Source organism: Oncorhynchus gorbuscha, linkage group LG05 (assembly GCF_021184085.1).
Source record: "Oncorhynchus gorbuscha isolate QuinsamMale2020 ecotype Even-year linkage group LG05, OgorEven_v1.0, whole genome shotgun sequence".
Lineage (NCBI taxonomy): Eukaryota > Metazoa > Chordata > Actinopteri > Salmoniformes > Salmonidae > Oncorhynchus > Oncorhynchus gorbuscha.
Genome location: NC_060177.1, coordinates 13,433,273 through 13,452,244, shown reverse-complemented (window position 1 = coordinate 13,452,244; position 18,972 = coordinate 13,433,273). Strand labels below are relative to the sequence as shown.

The 18,972-nt window shown below is 47.0% G+C and overlaps 1 protein-coding gene across 3 annotated transcripts in view; it reads right to left on the bottom strand.

The window, feature by feature from the left end:
- Positions 1-18,972, bottom strand: part of LOC124035541 (nuclear factor of activated T-cells, cytoplasmic 3-like) — a 101,565-nt gene that overhangs the window by 10,045 nt on the left and 72,548 nt on the right. For all 3 annotated transcript variants that reach the window (XM_046349003.1, XM_046349004.1, XM_046349006.1), the window contains exons 7-9: positions 10,884-10,939; positions 10,558-10,684; positions 6,164-7,342 (exon numbers count right to left, since the gene is read on the bottom strand). In XM_046349003.1, coding sequence (XP_046204959.1) covers positions 6,164-7,342; positions 10,558-10,684; positions 10,884-10,939 — 1,362 coding nt within the window. The remainder of the gene's footprint in view (positions 1-6,163; positions 7,343-10,557; positions 10,685-10,883; positions 10,940-18,972) is intronic.

Below are 18,972 nucleotides of genomic sequence, written 5' to 3'. Positions count from 1 at the left end.
ATTCACAACACGTCTTTTGATCCGCCCCCTATAATGTCTGCTCACAGGAAGCCATCAGATGACCACAAGACTGAGTTACAAGGTGGAAGCCAACAGGATTGGAGCCAGAATGGCCATCCTAATATGTTGGAATGGAAGTCAACAGGATTGGAGCCAGAATGGCCATCCTAAAATGTTGGAATGGAAGCCAATAGGATCCGGAATGGCCAACCAGAAGATTCATCTAAACTTCTACCACAATAGACCATGACCTTAGGATGTGCAGTAGGGATCAGATAATGACAAATTCTATGTGTCTGCTGCATTTCACAGTGACTAAACACCCAATGGCACTTAATGGCATTTTAAGAGATTTGTCCGGACTGGAGGCTAGTTTAGTGAGTTAGAAGAATTCCTGCATCTACATAACTAGAATGGCGGATAACTGCAGTAACCTGACTGCCATGCGGAGCATGCGGAGATGTGTTATGGTGTGTGTGTGTGTGTGTGTGTGTGTGTGTGTGTGTGTGTGTGTGTGTGTGTGTGTGTGTGTGTGTGTGTGTGTGTGTGTGTGTGTGTGTGTGTGTGTGTGTGTGTGTGTGTGTGTGTGTGTGTGTGTGTGTGTGTGTGTGTGTGTGTGTGTGTGTGTGTGTGTGTGTGTGTGTGACTCAACAGTTCTCTGAGACACTTGACGTATACACTCCCCTTACAGTCACACAAAGCACACAACAGGGTTTAATAGGGATATCAACTATAACAGTGGCTCTCTGTTAGGAAACACAAATCAACAATGACATCTAAAATAGACAAGCTAACCGATAACACCACTCATGAGCTGGTACAAGAGGCCATTTGCATACAAACAAGACAATATTATATTCAAAACATTGATATGGGACTCTGTAAACAAATAAAAGGATTCTCTTTCTGTTTTCCTGGCTGAAGGTCAATGTTAAGTTCCAACATTACCAAGGATCTCCGGCCTGGGCACTCCGTCTGCCTGCCGCTGGCCAACATCTTGACGGAGAAACACACTGAAAAGCACACACACACAGACACGCACACAGAGAGAGATAGGAAGGCACACTGGCAGGACCTGAACCCCAGAGCCCAGAACCTGGTGGTGGTGCTACACTGCCAATACCTCTGCCTTCATTACATTCCTAAGTCTTTAATTGTATGGAAAGACGACAAACAAAGTGGGCTTCCACTTGTTCCAGGGGCGGCGGTGTGTGTTTGGGATTGGGTTTAACTAGCTGAGTTTGGTTAGGTCCAGGCCTGATGCATTTTCCTACCACTGCTGTTTTTTCCTCATGAATAGAGAGTTGTGTTATTTATCTGCCAAACTCGGTTAGAAGTTAGAAGCAGCCACTGGCTGGGCTGGGACTTGGACCAAGCCACCAAACCACAGAGCACCAGAGGAGAGTTTCCACTGTTGGGGACAACTCAGGACTCTGGAGACTGAGGCCTGCTTGACCCAAACTGACCAGCAGCATGGTGCCAGGGTTCTGTGACTTCCGTCTAATGGTAGTGCAACCTGTAGACTAGAGGTTGGTTCCCTGGGTCTGTAGTAGTAGAGACGGACAGTGCCTACCTCATGGAGGGGATTGGAGTCTAGTGAAAGCTATGTTTCAGGAGCCTTAGTAACAGACCCAGATTAGCCCATGTTTTAAATGCAGACGTGTGTGTGTTTATGTCTGTGTGTTGTTGGCTATGCTGTGTCATCAGGGACCGTGCACATGCTCTGAGAGCGGCATTGCTCGTGTATTTGTATATAGAGTTGTGCCTGAGAAAACTGCCTAAAGTATGTGATTAACTACTGTGTGCACAGTGTTTACAATGTGTGGCGCCATACTCATAGTACTGACGTGAATATGGCTGTTTTTGGTGGGTGCATTTACTGTGTGTACTATGTGCCTGTGTCTCTGTGTGTGTGTGTGTGTGTGTGTGTGTGTGTGTGTGTGTGTGTGTGTGTGTGTGTGTGTGTGTGTGTGTGTGTGTGTGTGTGTGTGTGTGTGTGTGTGTGTGTGTGTGTGTGTGTGTGTGTGTGTACATTATGACAGCGCTAGAAATAAGTGTGTGTGCCTGCTCTATGTCGATGTCTCTCACAAGAAGAGCGGGAGCAGCAGGCCCGGCCTATTATTAACCCAGAATGCCGTGCTCACGGCGAGAGGCAGCTGTGGCCCGAGCAGGAGAGCAAACAAAAGATGCAGGCACGCCGTGTCACACACACACACACACACACACACACACACACACACACACACACACACACACACACACACACACACACACACACACACACACACACACACACACACACACACACACACACACACACACACACACACACACACACACAGCCTCCGCTACCCCCCACCCATCTGCACTGTGTATGTGTGTTGTCTGTGCAAACACAGGGCCAGCTGATTAATTAGATGAACACACGGGTTGGCACCACAAGTGGTTCAGTCTGTCACCATGACGGCCGTAATCACCCTCACAGGAGGGTTCACTCACATTCACACGAGAGGAAGGGGGAGAGCAAGGTTGCACACACCTACAGCACGCTATACACACTACTGTACAATCACTGTCCCTGTTAATAGTGCACTCACATTAACACTGTTCCGGAAGATTGAAAATATATTGACACTAAATATGGACACTAAACTAAATATAGACTACTATACCTACCAACAAAGAAGCAGAGGTCCTGTACACAGCAGTTTCCTTTCAGCTGCTAGCTCTAGCAGAAGAACTGCCTCCTCTTGCCTCTTACTGATTAATACATACTCTTTGTTATAAACCTTTATTGGAGATGAAAATTCATCTAGGAGTATGAGAAGTGGGGATGCATTTTTGGGTGCATACTGCCAGTTGGGTGGGATCCTCAACTCGTCTGTCCATCTGTCAGTAAGTCTGTGCCACTCCTGACCCCCCCACACCCACAGTAGACCTACTGCACGCACACACACACGTATGTACGTACGCACACACACACACCCTCTACATGGCCCCTGCGTGGTGTACGTCACCAGTCACCAAGGCCATCTGTTAGCTCACCACAGCAGTTTTACACTGTGACATGGTGGTACACACACACAGACTTGTGCTGACACAAGTCTATGCAGGCAATACTATAGTGATACTCAGGGGCGCAACTTTGGTTTTAGAAGTGGGGGGGGGGACTAACATTATATATATTTTTAAATAGTAGGATAAACACTCCAAACAGCCTACCCGACCGCTCGGAGGCGTCCGCATGGTCCTAAAGCACACAGTTGCCCTGTTTTGTATCACATTCCATTGATAAAACTGGGGGGGACAAAAATGCAATTCCCCAAGTGAAAGTTGCACCCCTGGTGATACTACTGTATACTGAAATCCTACCAGGGAATGACTATCATATCAAAATGTACATATCAGCACTGACTGACATGTAACTAACTGACCCTGTTCTTAGTTAGACTACTAGAACTCAGACAGACATTAACAGAAAGACACACAGATGGTCTAGTAGACCAGAGTTCAATCATTTCAAAGACATTTGAAAAGAAAAGTTGTTGAATATTGGAATGTATTTAGAAATACACTTGGAAAGTATTTGAAAACACTCAAATACACTCCCATGCATTTAACCCAGTTATTTTAAAATAGTATTTGAAATAAGTATTTGAAAATACGGTCAGACTTGATTTGGATAGTCCAGATTTTTGCTCTGTAGATGCTCTATAGATGGTCATACTATCAACAAACTATCTGTTGATAAACAACTGCTTGCTAAGGTTAGGGTAAGGATTAAGTTTAGGGTTAAAGTTAGAGCTAGGGTTAATAGATAGTTTGTTGAAATGTTACTGATAGTCTGTAGAGGATCTACATATGGACTATCCAAATAAAGTGTTACCGAAAATACTTCCAATAGAAGTAGTTAATTAGGCCACATTATTTGAAAAGTCAAATACACCAACAACAAAAAATGAAATAACAAATACTTAAATACACATGAACCCTGGTCTGCTCTGTGGTATATTTCATGTGCTGCTCTGACCTCCTAAAACCTCAGTCGTTCCATTGCTGCACTGTGCTGCTCTGACCTCCTAAAACCTCAGTCATTCCATTGCTGCACTGTGCTGCTCAGTCATTCACTGCTTCACGATGTCCTACAGAGCCAGTGTGTGTGCGTGTGTGTTTTGTGTGTCTGTTTGTTTGTGCGTCCTACAGAGCCTGCATGGCACAGAAGCTATTTCTAGGCCTCGCTCAGACAGGGACTTACTAATCCCAGGGTGAACCTGTCAGTCTTTTCAGTCAACAACGTTTATCACACTTTTCTTCTTGGTATGTACAGGTAACTGCCAAAATAAAGGAAACACTTGAGTAAATGAGGGCCAGAAAGCAAGTGCTTCCACACTGGTGTGGAATTAACATCCCATCATCATGCTTAGGGTCATATATAAAAATGCTGGGCAGGCCCAGTTGCCCATTATTTTGGCTACCATGGCTAGAAGAGATCTCAGTGAGTTTGGGTAGGAGGGGGGCACATTTGACAGGAGCTTCGGTGACCAAAACTGCACAAGTTGCTGATGTTTCACAATATGCCATGGCCGTGTCAGTCACCAGATCTCAACTCAATTGAACACTTATGAGAGATTCTGAAACATTTTTCCCCCACCATCAACAAATTTCTCATGGAAAAATGGTGTTGCATCCCTCCAATAGAGTTCCAGACACTTGTAGAATCTATGCCAAGGTGCATTGAAGCTGTTCTGTCCCGTGGTGTTTCCTTTATTTTGGCAGTTACCTGTAGCTACACCATCTGAGGGAAATTGACTGAGGCAGTCAGACTTTTACTTGAACAATGTGTGTGTGAATGTGTGTTGGAGAGTGTGAGAGAGAAATAGAGAGTGAGTAATTAAGGATATAGTGATTATGATTATGCGTGCGTACACACAACTGTGCGACTAAGTCTGAGTGTATGAGTGTGTGTAGGCATACACATGCAGGGTATTATGCAGCTGGTGAACTTGTGTCTGATGGCCTTTCATACATGACTTATTGATAATGGGCCGTGTAATTAGCCTGGCCCTTGCTAGCACACAATACAGCACTTCCTGATGCACACACACTTTCTGTCGCAGCCACTCCAGGCTGTTTATTAACTATGGGCCATTTGACTGCTGTTTATTTGAATACGTGACTGAGCGGGACCAGTGTGCAGAGAAGCAGAAGTGGCTGTGCATGGCAGATTAGAAACTAAATGGGGAATGGTGGTTTCTCAAACGGCTTGTGCCGAGTTAGGATTTGTAGTGTTCTTGAAGTGAAGAGGCACTGTTAATGAGTTAGTCTCATCATTCTCCAGTCAGTTTGTTATACCACCGTAAATAGAGGTACATTAGTCCTCTTCAGAATGGAAGGGCCTTCCATACACAGTAATTACAGCGGCTGTGGTCTCTGTGGTATAAAACCCAAAGAATGAATCTCCTTACTGGTGTGTGTGTGTGTGTGTGTGTGTGTGTGTGTGTGTGTGTGTGTGTGTGTGTGTGTGTGTGTGTGTGTGTGTGTGTGTGTGTGTGTGTGTGTGTGTGTGTGTGTGTGTGTGTGTGTGTGTGTGTGTGTGTGTGTGTGTGTGTGTGTGTGTGTGTGTGTGTGTGTGTGTGTGTCAGATGGGATGAGCTATTTGTGACGAGGTCAATAGTGCGAGAGTCATTAGTCTATTGTGCTGCTATGATGTCCAATCCTCCTGTCAGGACCCCTCAATAACAACCCTACTGTGTACAAAACCCAACTGACGGTTTACGTGCTGTATTTATGAAATACAAATCACTACAACGAGACATCATTTCACCCAGGAGAATTCAGTAACTGGTGGAAGGTATCTTTTTACACAGTGTTATAAAACAGAAGCATTTTTGTAAAACACATAGCTGGATGCTATGCAACAATGTAATGTAATGCAACTTTTTTTTAATTCTAAAAGGATAATAAAATAATGAAAATGTAAGGGCTTTTAAATTCCCTCTAATCAAGAGAGAATGAGACACAGAGAGAGTGTGGTGAGTACAGACACAGAGAGAGTGTAGTGAGTACAGACACAGAGAGAGTGTAGTGAGTACAGACACAGAGAGAGTGTGGTGAGTACAGACACAGAGAGATGGAGAAGCTGACAGACAGAGCTGTGTCTTACCGTCGTCCAGTGTGATGTCCTGCAGGCCGATGGTTCTGAAGGTGGGCTCTCTCTCCTCCGGCTCCTGCTTGATGTTCACACTCTCCCCCTCCGTAGGGAAGGGGCTCTGCTGGGAGGCAAGGGGGTGCAGCTGCACGGGGTTGCTGCTGCACAAGCCTGGGGACAGGCTGGACATGACAGGGCTGCTGGCCTGGGGACTGTGTGCTGGGGGGCCCAGAGGGCTGCCGGTGGGGGAGGTGGGCGACTGGTAGGGCAGGGAGTGGAGCTGGGGGGAGGATGGCCCAGAATGGGGCGAGGGAACCATGTGGGCTGGAGGGGCACTGGAGGTAGTGGGACAGGAGGCAGACCTCTGGCTGGTGGGGTGGTAGCCCCCCATAGCTCTCTGCACCTGGGGGGAGGGCTGTATCGGATGGTTGGTGAGGGTGGGTGAGGGCTGGCCCATGGGGTGGTTGGGGCGGGTGGGCGAGGGCACCTGGCTGGGGTTGGGGGGGCAATGGTAGCCCATGGAGAGCAGGTGAGGGGCAGAGTGAGAGGAGTGGGTCATGGGCTGGCTGTGGGGGGCCGTGGAGATGGGGCTGTGGGGGCTGGAGACCTGCTGGGCGGAGGTGGATGGGGAGGAGTGGTACACCATACTCAGCCCCATGGGGTGGGGGTGGGAGGCCCCGGGGTCAGACTGCTGGTGGTGGTAAGGCATCCTCTCATAGCTCTGCGGAGCCCCAGTGTTCATGTTCATGGAAAGGCTGGGCTGGCCATTGTAGGGCAGGTTGGGATTTAGGTTGCTTAGGTGGCCGGGGTGGGTGTGATTCTGCTGCATAGGATGGTGTTGGTAGGAGGGCCTGTTGAGAGGGGCTGGGCCCGGATGGAACGTCATGTGGCAGTCAGCAGGCGTGTGGAGGCCTCGGCCCTGGAGGTGAGGCAGGTGCTGGAAGGAGGGGGAGCCCATGAGGGGGCAGGCAGGCTGCAGAGTATGGAGGCTGGAGCCGGGGCCCGCAGCCAGGCCCCGGGGAGAGCTGGACAGAAGGCCGTCCGGTGGGTGGCCCTGCTCAGGGGAAGGCAGCTGGGTGTGGGTACTGCGGACCAGGCTGGCAGCATGGGCCAGGGGCATGGACATACCGGGCATGGGGGGCACAGCAGGGGGCCCTTCCATCTCTTCTCTGTTGTGCTCCTGCTTCACCAGGACTGGTGAGAGTGAGCGAGAGAGCGAGAGAGTGAGAGTGAGACAGACACTCAGTATGGGAAATCAACACATTGCCATTCACATGATACCAGCATTAATATATTCAAATCTTTCATTGCAGCCATAAATATTTTGGTGACATATGTGATGATTATGACAACAGAAAATGAATTCCAAAGAAAAACACAAGGCAGTACTCATTTGTTTGACCAAATTCTGGAACACCACAAATAGCCAAATCTCAGGATTAACTTCCCAATAAACATCCACATGAACATCAACATGAACTTGGTTCACAAAGTTCAGAATGTATGTGTTAACTATATTAGAAATGTTTACTTAAACGGAGCACCTTTACAACAGCTCATAGCACAACTCTGCTGTGTACCAATCAGTAACCTATTTCCCAATCTGGTGCTTGTGACCGGGCAGGGTTTTATTTTGACTCAGCTCTGAATCAGAGAGAGGGAGCATATGTTGTTGGGTTTGGGTGCCATCATGTTGACTGCAGTATAGGGAGAAGCAAAATGCCTTCCAGCCATGCTGAAACCAGGAGGAGGATAAACCAGTTCACAGCCCCTAGTACCCCTACTACCTCCCAGGGCCCTCCCTCTGACAGGCATGTTACTGAGAGAATACAGCCAGGAAGACTTGTGTCTGAGGGGGAAGGGACAGAGATACTGTGATAGATTGGGTTTAATGGTGCTTTTATACATGTTTTGGTTTTGAAGGGGAAAGGCACTGCGATATTGTAGAGACAGAAGGAGTCTTCCTCTGGACTATGCCGACAGCACCTATCCAAGAAGGGGTCTTCCTCTGGACTATGCCGACAGCACCTATCCAAGAAGGGGTCTTCCTCTGGACTATGCCGACAGCACCTATCCAAGAAGGAGTCTTCCTCTGGACTATGCCGACAGCACCTATCCAAGAAGGGGTCTTCCTCTGGACTATGCCGACAGCACCTATCCAAGAAGGGGTCTTCCTCTGGACTATGCCGACAGCACCTATCCAAGAAGGGGTCTTCCTCTGGACTATGCCGACAGCACCTATCCAAGAAGGAGTCTTCCTCTGGACTATGCCGACAGCACCTATCCAAGAAGGGGTCTTCCTCTGGACTATGCCGACAGCACCTATCCAAGAAGGGGTCTTCCTCTGGACTATGCCGACAGCACCTATCCAAGAAGGAGTCTTCCTCTGGACTATGCCGACAGCACCTATCCAAGAAGGGGTCTTCCTCTGGACTATGCCGACAGCACCTATCCAAGAAGGGGTCTTCCTCTGGACTATGCCGACAGCACCTATCCAAGAAGGGGTCTTCCTCTGGACTATGCCGACAGCACCTATCCAAGAAGGAGTCTTCCTCTGGACTATGCCGACAGCACCTATCCAAGAAGGGGTCTTCCTCTGGACTATGCCGACAGCACCTATCCAAGAAGGGGTCTTCCTCTGGACTATGCCGACAGCACCTATCCATACTTGGCCAACCCTAATGACAAAGTTTTTCTTGTCTTGACCACCTGAGAACCCTACACATTCTAATCATGACATCCTCCTTAAGGGATCTCAGACGTTAACTGATGCTCTTTTCTCACAGTTCAGCCCTAAACCGGGCCAGCCTGGGCCCTACTACCCACGCACACTAGGTAGCACAGTGTGATTGGTGGGCCGGTGATGCCACAATTAAGCGTGCGGTGTCCGTGGTAACAATAGTGGCGTCTACACTGACAGTGCAGGCTTCCTGTGCTGTTCTCTAATTGGCTGTCCTGAAAACAGGAAGCACTAGAAGAGTGGGCGACGTGCTGCAAACAGAGAGTGGGTGTAGGGGAACATACACATCTAAACACAAGCACACACACTGCTGTGGTAGATATCAGAAATTGCTCACTTGTCATTATATTCCGCCAACACAGTTTTCGTTTTGACTAACGTTGATTCGACGTTATTGTTGGAAAACAATAACAATATCAAGTAACTATGCAGGGATTTGCCTTAATGAAATACATTAGAGAACTGTAGAATCTACGTTAAAAAAAGAAGACAATTCAGCCTTGGAGAGATTTAATTTTAGACAAACAACACCGTTTGAAATTCCCACAATTCCTGTGTGCAATAAAGTTTTCCTGGAGAGCAGAAATTTGCATACTAAAACTTAAATGCAAATACACATCAGAAATAGACAGCAATAGAGTTTCATGGTGCTTTACATAACAGTTGGCGGGTGCACATGTAACTGTTAGTGGAGGTACCCCTTCTTTAACCACAGCTATGCAAACTGGGAGGAAAAGTTCCAAGCTCTCCAAAACCGGGTTAGTTAGCTAAGCCCAAAAGCAGGAACCTCGGCAGTGTGTGTATGTTTGTTTGCGTGTGCTGCTGCTTTCCATGGATGTATCTGCTTTCTGTCAATCCCCCTGAGAGGTCAACAGAGGAGTGACAGAGGAGGAGTGACAGAGGAGGAGTGACAAGCAGGTTTCAACGTGACTCCACATGATCCTGTTCTAGTATGTCTTTAGAACACTCCAACTACCACACAACTGCTACATCATATAAATGGAGTTGATGAGATGTTAGCTAAACACCACGTGTTGCCAGATCTAATCATCTGCAGTGGAACACAACCGCCAGTGATTTTAAAGACTTGCAATTCAAGCCCTATGATTGGAGTAGAATAGAGGTCGACCGATTAATCGGAATGGCCAATTAATTAGGGTCAATTTCAAGTTTTCATAACAATCGGAAATCTTTATTTTTGGGCGCCGATTTGCCGATTTTTGTATACCTTTATTTAAGTAGGCAAGTCAGTTAAGAACGCATTATTTTCCAAGACGGCCTAGGAACGGTGAGTTAACTGCCTCGTTCAGGGGCAGAACGACAGATTTTCACCTTGTCAGTTTGGGGGATCCAATCTTGCAACCTTACAGTTAACTAGTCCAATGCAATAACGACCTGCCTCTCTCTCGTTGCATTCCACAAGGAGACTGACTGCCTGTTACGGAAATGCAGTAAGCCAAGGTAAGTTGCTAGCTAGCATTAAACTTATCTTATAAAAAAACAATCAATCATAATCACTAGTTAACTACACATGGTTGATGATATTACTAGATATTATCTAGCGTGTCCTGCGTTGCATATAATCTGACTGAGCATACAAGTATCTAAGTTATCGGCGTTGAAAAATCCTAATCGGTCGACCTCTAGTGTAGAATGTAGATCCTCCTACCTGACAGGTAAGTGAAGCGTTGTGATTGGCTCCTTTTCCGTTTGCCGTTACACACGTAGAACTGCACCTGAACAGCCGAGGTCACGGTCTTACTGTGGTAGGGAGGAACCTCCACTACGACGCTCGACTGGGAGAAGGATCCAACACAGTCAACGTTTCCACTTTTCAGACATTCACATTAGTCAGGATACTTTAGTAATAATGAATGAATAATGCTACATCAATATAACAGCTGTAAAAATATAGCCTAATGATACAGAATAATATACATCATGTTTGTGACAGCTAAGCTACAGAGAGGTGTAGAAAGCTTGTGTTCTACTTACTCCTTGACTTTTCTCACGGATGATTTTGGCCTCCACTTCCCACTGGGGTCGTCCATCTAAAAAGACAAAAAGAGAGAGAAGACATAACAGATGAGTAAAACACATTGTAGGACTCCATTTTGACAGACGGCAAGATCCCAGCATTCCCACTCCAGGCTGGGCCTGGCGAGAGACAATGCATTCGGCCCGTTGTCTGCTTTTCAAATGATGTGTGAATTCATGGATAAATGGCAGAATGGCACCCATGGGGATTCAGCATAGAGTCAACCCACCTCCTCCTCCTCCACAAACAGATGGAGTCAACAGACTCCGTCATATCCTCCCCTAATTGAATTGCCAGCTCTTGGATTAATTCCTATATCAATGTGAATCTGGGAGGAAGTGAATTATAGTATCTGTCAAATAGTTTTCAAATAGAAAACCAAGACCATTAAATCTAAAGATCATACAGTAATGCTGAGTTGAATAAGTCAAGTAGCTCAATGCACTTGACATGCAATACACTCCGGCCAAAGAACCTAATTATGAAGACCATCTATGATCATTGCACTATATTTCAGACCCATCTTTAAGTCTTGTGTAATATTTTGGAATGTATCTTCTGGGTTACGGTCTATTTTCCTAATGATCATCATGTCAGTTTCACGCCCTGGCCTTAGTTATCTTTGTTTTCTTGATTATTTTGGTTAGGTCAGAGTGTGACATGGGGGATTTATGTGTTTTCCCTGGTCTAGGGTTTTTTGTATGTTTATGGGGCTGTTTCCTTTCTAGGTAGTTTGTATGTCTATGGTTGCCTAGATTGGTTCTCAATTAGAGGCAGCTGTCTATCGTTGTCTCTGATTGGGAACCATATTTAGGCAGCCATATTCTGTGGGTACTTTGTGGGTGGTTGTCTTCTGTCTTTGCACCAGATAGGACTGTTTTGGTTTTCACATGTTATTTTGTAGTGTTCTCGTTTATCGTCTATATTAAACATGTTGAACACTAACCACGCTGCATTTTGGTCCTCCTCTCCTCTCCGTTACAGTCAGTGTAAGACTCCCTGCCCCAGCAGACATGGCTCAATATGAACCACAGAAAAACTTTGGAAAGCAGAGGGATTTCAATTGGTTCTGGCCGGGGGACCAGAAACATCTCAATGATGTCATCTTTATGGACACAAAAACTCTGTGGAGAGTATTTTTACAGCTATTAAAAAGTAATCAAAGTCTAAATATCCTGGTGTTTGTCTTGCCTGGTTAACATTATGGAGAGACGAGTGGAATAACTCTATTTATTTAAAATCCCCTCCGCCGGTCGGTCCACCACTCGCTAGGCTACGTTGCGCTGCCAGAGTTCTGGCTGGCTTAGGAAAGGAAACATCCCCTTATTTTCCAGTGTTCCTCCTACAGATCTAATGATCTGGCCAGACATCTTAGGCATCCAGCCATTCAGAAAAACAGTTGAGAGAATTATAACGGGCTGCTGCGTTTAAGGAGGTCACAATCATCACAACTACTAAATCAGATATGTATTCAGCTACTACTGCACAACTACTGCAGTCACTTACAGTAGTAAGGAGCTACAACTTTTTTTTAAATGTCATGATGCCACACTAACTTGCAATTAAAAATGGGTCTGTTTCATGCTGTTCATAACATATGGATCTGATTACATCTGACTGCACCTGTGTTACTTCTCCACTTAACCAAAGGGCTTCCCCAAAACAATCTGCCCTAATGCCTGCTGAAAGACTCCCCATCTTTACAATGGGATCTTATAGCTGTACTGTAGTTATAGGCCAAGTCCTGTACATCTACACTATTCTGCTTTTCCTTCCAAACGCTTCCCTTTCTAATAGCCATCTATAGTAGATGGCCCTTCTCTGATCTCCTCTTAACTGATAACTGTTCAGAGAGATAACATACTACTTTAGTTAGGAAGACCCTTGATCTCATCCTAACAGAGGCAGATGACAGTCTTTGCCCCAGTAATCCTGTGGTGCATTAGACTCTTCTATAGAGCTCAGTGGAGATTCCACCATCCCACAGAATGAAACAGAACAGGTTTATGACATAAGCCACTTTAGGCTATTGTATCTCTACTGGAAGGTTCCTTCTCTTTTTGTGAAAGGGGGGCTCTAGCTACTCCTCTAGGTATCTGAGTCAGCTTTCTGGTAATGCCTGAATAATGACCTTGGGTGCCTTAGCTCTGTCTGACTTCAGCATACTGAGCGTATTTCTGCAGCACATGTTGACATTCAATAGGCAGGAGAGAGGAGGGAGAGGGCCCCACATGTACTGCCACCATCCTCCGCCCACCACTAAACAAGCTCCAACAGGAACCTACCTGATGACGAAGAGAAAACACATCCATCCACCCCTTCCTCTCAGAGAAAAAACATGTTCTATATACACCCCTCTCTCAGAGAGTTAAAAACACATCCATCCACCCCTTCCTCTCAGAGAAAAAACATGTTCTATATACACCCCTCTCTCAGAGAGTTAAAAACATGTTCTATATACACCCCTCTCTCAGAGAGTTAAAAACATGTTCTATATACACCCCTCTCTCAGAGAGTTAAAAACACATCCATTCACCCCTTCCTCTCAGAGAAAAAACATGTTCTATATACACCCCTCTCTCAGAGAGTTAAAAACACATCCATCCACCCCTTCCTCTCAGAGAAAAAACATGTTCTATATACACCCCTCTCTCAGAGAGTTAAAAACATGTTCTATATACACCCCTCTCTCAGAGAGTTAAAAACATGTTCTATATACACCCCTCTCTCAGAGAGTTAAAAACATGTTCTATATACACCCCTCTCTCAGAGAGTTAAAAACATGTTCTATATACACCCCTCTCTCAGAGAGTTAAAAACATGTTCTATATACACCCCTCTCTCAGAGAGTTAAAAACATGTTCTATATACACCCCTCTCTCAGAGAGTTAAAAACATGTTCTATATACACCCTCTCTCAGAGAGTTAAAAACATGTTCTATATACACCCCTCTCTCAGAGAGTTAAAAACATGTTCTATATACACCCCTCTCTCAGAGAGTTAAAAACATGTTCTATATACACCCCTCTCTCAGAGAGTTAAAAACATGTTCTATATACACCCCTCTCTCAGAGAGTTAAAAACATGTTCTATATACACCCCTCTCTCAGAGAGTTAAAAACATGTTCTATATACACCCCTCTCTCAGAGAGTTAAAAACATGTTCTATATACACCCCTCTCTCAGAGAGTTAAAAACATGTTCTATATACACCCCTCTCTCAGAGAGTTAAAAACATGTTCTATATACACCCCTCTCTCAGAGAGTTAAAAACATGTTCTATATACACCCCTCTCTCAGAGAGTTAAAAACATGTTCTATATACACCCCTCTCTCAGAGAGTTAAAAACATGTTCTATATACACCCCTCTCTCAGAGAGTTAAAAACATGTTCTATATACACCCCTCTCTCAGAGAGTTAAAAACATGTTCTATATACACCCCTCTCTCAGAGAGTTAAAAACATGTTCTATATACACCCCTCTCTCAGAGAGTTAAAAACATGTTCTATATACACCCCTCTCTCAGAGAGTTAAAAACATGTTCTATATACACCCCTTGTCATGTTTGTCATTTATTATCATGTCTTGTCCCTGTGCTCCCCATGCTATTCGTTTCCCTCTGCTGGTCTTATTTGGTTCTTTCCCTCCTTCTATCCCTCTCTCTCCCCCTCCCTCTCTCACTCTCTCGCTCTCTCTTCTCTCTATCGTTCCGTTCCTGCTCCCAGCTGTTCCTATTCCCCTAATCATCATTTAGTCTTCCCACACCTGTTCCCGATCCTTTCCCCTGATTAGAGTCCCTATTTATTCCTTTGTGATCCGTTCCTGTCCCGTCGGTTCCTTGTATTGTATTCACCTTGCTGTGATTGCGTTTCGCCCTGTCCTGTCGTGTTTTTGCTGTGATTGTGTATCGCCCTGTCCTGTCGTGTTTTTTTGCCTTCATCAGATGCTGCGTGTGAGCAGGTGTCTCTGTCGACTACGGCCTGCGCCTACCCGAAGCGACCTGCAGTCTGTGGCCGCTTCTCCAGTTGTTTCCCTCTACAAGTCTAGAGGATTTCTGTTATTCCGTTTTGGACTTAAATAAACTCTGTTTCTGTTAAGTCGCTTTTGGGTCCTCTTTCACCTGCATGACAGAAGGAACCGACCAAGGAATGGACCCAGCGACTTCAGACGCTCGTTACACTGCCGTCGAGATCCAAGGAGCCATGCTCGGCAGACACGAGCAGGAATTGTCCGCTGCTCGCCATGCCGTGGAGAACCTGGCCGCTCAGGTTTCCGACCTCTCTGGACAGTTCCAGAGTCTACGTCTCGTGCCACCTGTTACTTCCTGGCCTGCCGAGCCTCCAGAACCTAGGGTTAATAACCCACCTTGCTACTCCGGGCAGCCCACTGAGTGCCGCTCCTTTCTCACGCAGTGTGAGATTGTGTTCTCTCTCCAACCCAACACATACTCTAGAGAGAGAGCTCGGGTTGCTTACGTCATTTCACTCCTTACTGGCCGGGCTCGAGAATGGGGCACAGCTATCTGGGAGGCAAGGGCTGATTGCTCTAACAAATTCCAGAACTTTAAAGAGGAGATGATTCGGGTTTTTGACCGTTCAGTTTTTGGTGGGGAGGCTTCTAGGGCCCTGGCTTCCTTATGCCAAGGTGAACGGTCCATAACGGATTATTCCATTGAGTTTCGCACTCTTGCTGCCTCTAGTGAGTGGAACGAGCCGGCGCTGCTCGCTCGTTTTCTGGAGGGACTCCACGCAGTGGTTAAGGATGAGATTCTCTCCCGGGAGGTTCCTTCAGATGTGGACTCTTTGATTGCTCTCGCCATCCGCATAGAACGACGGGTAGATCTTCGTCACCGGGCTCGTGGAAGAGAGCTCGCATCAACGGTGTTTCCCTGCTCCGCATCGCAACCATCTCCCTCCTCTGGCTTTGAGACTGAGCCCATGCAGCTGGGAGGGATTCGCATCTCGAATAAGGGGAGGAACGGAGGATCACCAACCGCCTGTGCCTCTATTGCGGAGTTGCTGGACATTTTGTTAATTCATGTCCAGTAAAAGCCAGAGCTCATCTGTAAGCGGAGGGCTACAGGTGAGCGCAACTACTCAAGTCTCTCCATCAAGGTCCTGTACTACTTTGTCGGTCCACCTACGCTGGACCGGTTCGGTGCTACATGTAGTGCCTTGATAGACTCTGGGGCTGAGGGTTGTTTCATGGACGAAGCATGGGTTCGGAAACATGACATTCCTTTCAGAGAGTTAGATAAGCCTACGCCCATGTTCGCCTTAGATGGTAGTCATCTTCCCAGTATCAGATTTGAGACACTACCTTTAACCCTCACAGTATCTGGTAACCACAGTGAGACTATTTCTTTTTTGATTTTCCGTTCACCGTTTACACCTGTTGTTTTGGGTCATCCCTGGCTAGTATGTCATAATCCTTCTATTAATTGGTCTAGTAATTCTATCCTATCCTGGAACGTTTCTTGTCATGTGAAGTGTTTAATGTCTGCCATCCCTCCCGTTTCTTCTGTCCCTACTTCTCAGGAGGAACCTGGCGATTTGACAGGAGTGCCGGAGGAATATCATGATCTGCGCACGGTCTTCAGTCGGTCCCGAGCCAACTCCCTTCCTCCTCACCGGTCGTATGATTGTAGTATTGATCTCCTTCCGGGGACCACTCCTCCTCGAGGTAGACTATACTCTCTGTCGGCTCCCGAACGTAAGGCTCTCGAGGATTATTTGTCTGTGTCTCTTGACGCCGGTACCATAGTGCCTTCTTCTTCTCCGGCCGGGGCGGGGTTCTTTTTGTTAAGAAGAAGGACGGTACTCTGCGCCCCTGCGTGGATTATCGAGGGCTGAATGACATAACGGTTAAGAATCGTTATCCGCTTCCCTTATGTCATCAGCCTTCGAGATTCTGCAGGGAGCCAGGTGCTTTACTAAGTTGGACCTTCGTAACGCTTACCATCTCGTGCGCATCAGAGAGGGGGACGAGTGGAAAACGGCGTTTAACACTCCGTTAGGGCATTTTGAGTACCGGGTTCTGCCGTTCGGTCTCGCCAATGCGCCAGCTGTTTTTCAGGCATTAGTTAATGATGTTCTGAGAGACATGCTGAACATTTTTGTTTTTGTCTATCTTGACGATATCCTGATTTTTTCTCCGTCACTCGAGATTCATGTTCAGCACGTTCGACGTGTTCTACAGCGCCTTTTAGAGAATTGTCTCTACGTAAAGGCTGAGAAGTGCTCTTTTCATGTCTCCTCCGTTACTTTTCTCGGTTCCGTTATTTCCGCTGAAGGCATTCAGATGGATTCCGCTAAGGTCCAAGCTGTCAGTGATTGGCCCGTTCCAAGGTCACGTGTCGAGTTGCAGCGCTTTTTAGGTTTCGCTAATTTCTATCGGCGTTTCATTCGTAATTTCGGTCAAGTTGCTGCCCCTCTCACAGCTCTTACTTCTGTCAAGACGTGTTTTAAGTGGTCCGGTTCCGCCCAGGGAGCTTTTGATCTTCTAAAAGAACGTTTTACGTCCGCTCCTATCCTCGTTACTCCTGACGTCACTAGACAATTCATTGTCGAGGTTGACGCTTCAGAGGTAGGCGTGGGAGCCATTCTATCCCAGCGCTTCCAGTCTGACGATAAGGTTCATCCTTGCGCTTATTTTTCTCATCGCCTGTCGCCATCTGAGCGCAACTATGATGTGGGTAACCGTGAACTGCTCGCCATCCGCTTAGCCCTAGGCGAATGGCGACAGTGGTTGGAGGGGGCGACCGTTCCTTTGTCGTTTGGACAGACCATAAGAACCTTGAGTACATCCGTTCTGCCAAACGACTTAATGCCCGTCAAGCTCGTTGGGCGTTGTTTTTCGCTCGTTTCGAGTTTGTGATTTCTTACCGTCCGGGTAGCAAGAACACCAAGCCTGATGCCTTATCCCGTCTGTTTAGTTCTTCTGTGGCTTCTACTGATCCCGAGGGGATTCTTCCTTATGGGCGTGTTGTCGGGTTAACAGTCTGGGGAATTGAAAGACAGGTTAAGCAAGCACTCACGCACACTGCGTCGCCGCGCGCTTGTCCTAGTAACCTCCTTTTCGTTCCTGTTTCCACTCGTCTGGCTGTTCTTCAGTGGGCTCACTCTGCCAAGTTAGCTGGTCATCCCGGTGTTCGAGGCACTCTTGCGTCTATTCGCCAGCGCTTTTGGTGGCCGACTCAGGAGCGTGACACGCGCCGTTTCGTGGCTGCTTGTTCGGACTGCGCGCAGACTAAGTCGGGTAACTCTCCTCCTGCCGGTCGTCTCAGACCGCTCCCATTCCTTCTCGACCATGGTCTCACATTGCCTTAGACTTCATTACCGGTCTGCCTTTGTCTGCGGGGAAGACTGTGATTCTGACGGTTGTCGATAGGTTCTCTAAGGCGGCACATTTCATTCCCCTCGCTAAACTTCCTTCCGCTAAGGAGACGGCACAAATCATTATTGAGAATGTATTCAGAATTCATGGCCTCCCGTTAGACGCCGTTTCAGACAGAGGCCCGCAATTCACGTCACAGTTTTGGAGGGAGTTCTGTCGTTTGATTGGTGCGTCCGTCAGTCTCTCTTCCGGGTTTCATCCCCAGTCTAACGGTCAAGCAGAGAGGGCCAATCAGACGATTGGTCGCATACTACGCAGCCTTTCTTTCAGAAGCCCTGCGTCTTGGGCAGAACAGCTCCCCTGGGCAGAATACGCTCACAATTCGCTTCCTTCGTCTGCTACCGGGTTATCTCCGTTTCAGAGTAGTCTGGGTTACCAGCCTCCTCTGTTCTCATCCCAGCTTGCCGAGTCCAGCGTTCCCTCCGCTCAAGCGTTTGTCCAACGTTGTGAGCGCACCTGGAGGAGGGTGAGGTCTGCACTTTGCCGTTACAGGGCACAGACGGTGAGAGCCGCCAATAAACGCAGGATTAAGAGTCCAAGGTATTGTTGCGGCCAGAGAGTGTGGCTTTCCACTCGCAACCTTCCTCTTACGACAGCTTCTCGTAAGTTGACTCCGCGGTTCATTGGTCCGTTCCGTGTCTCCCAGGT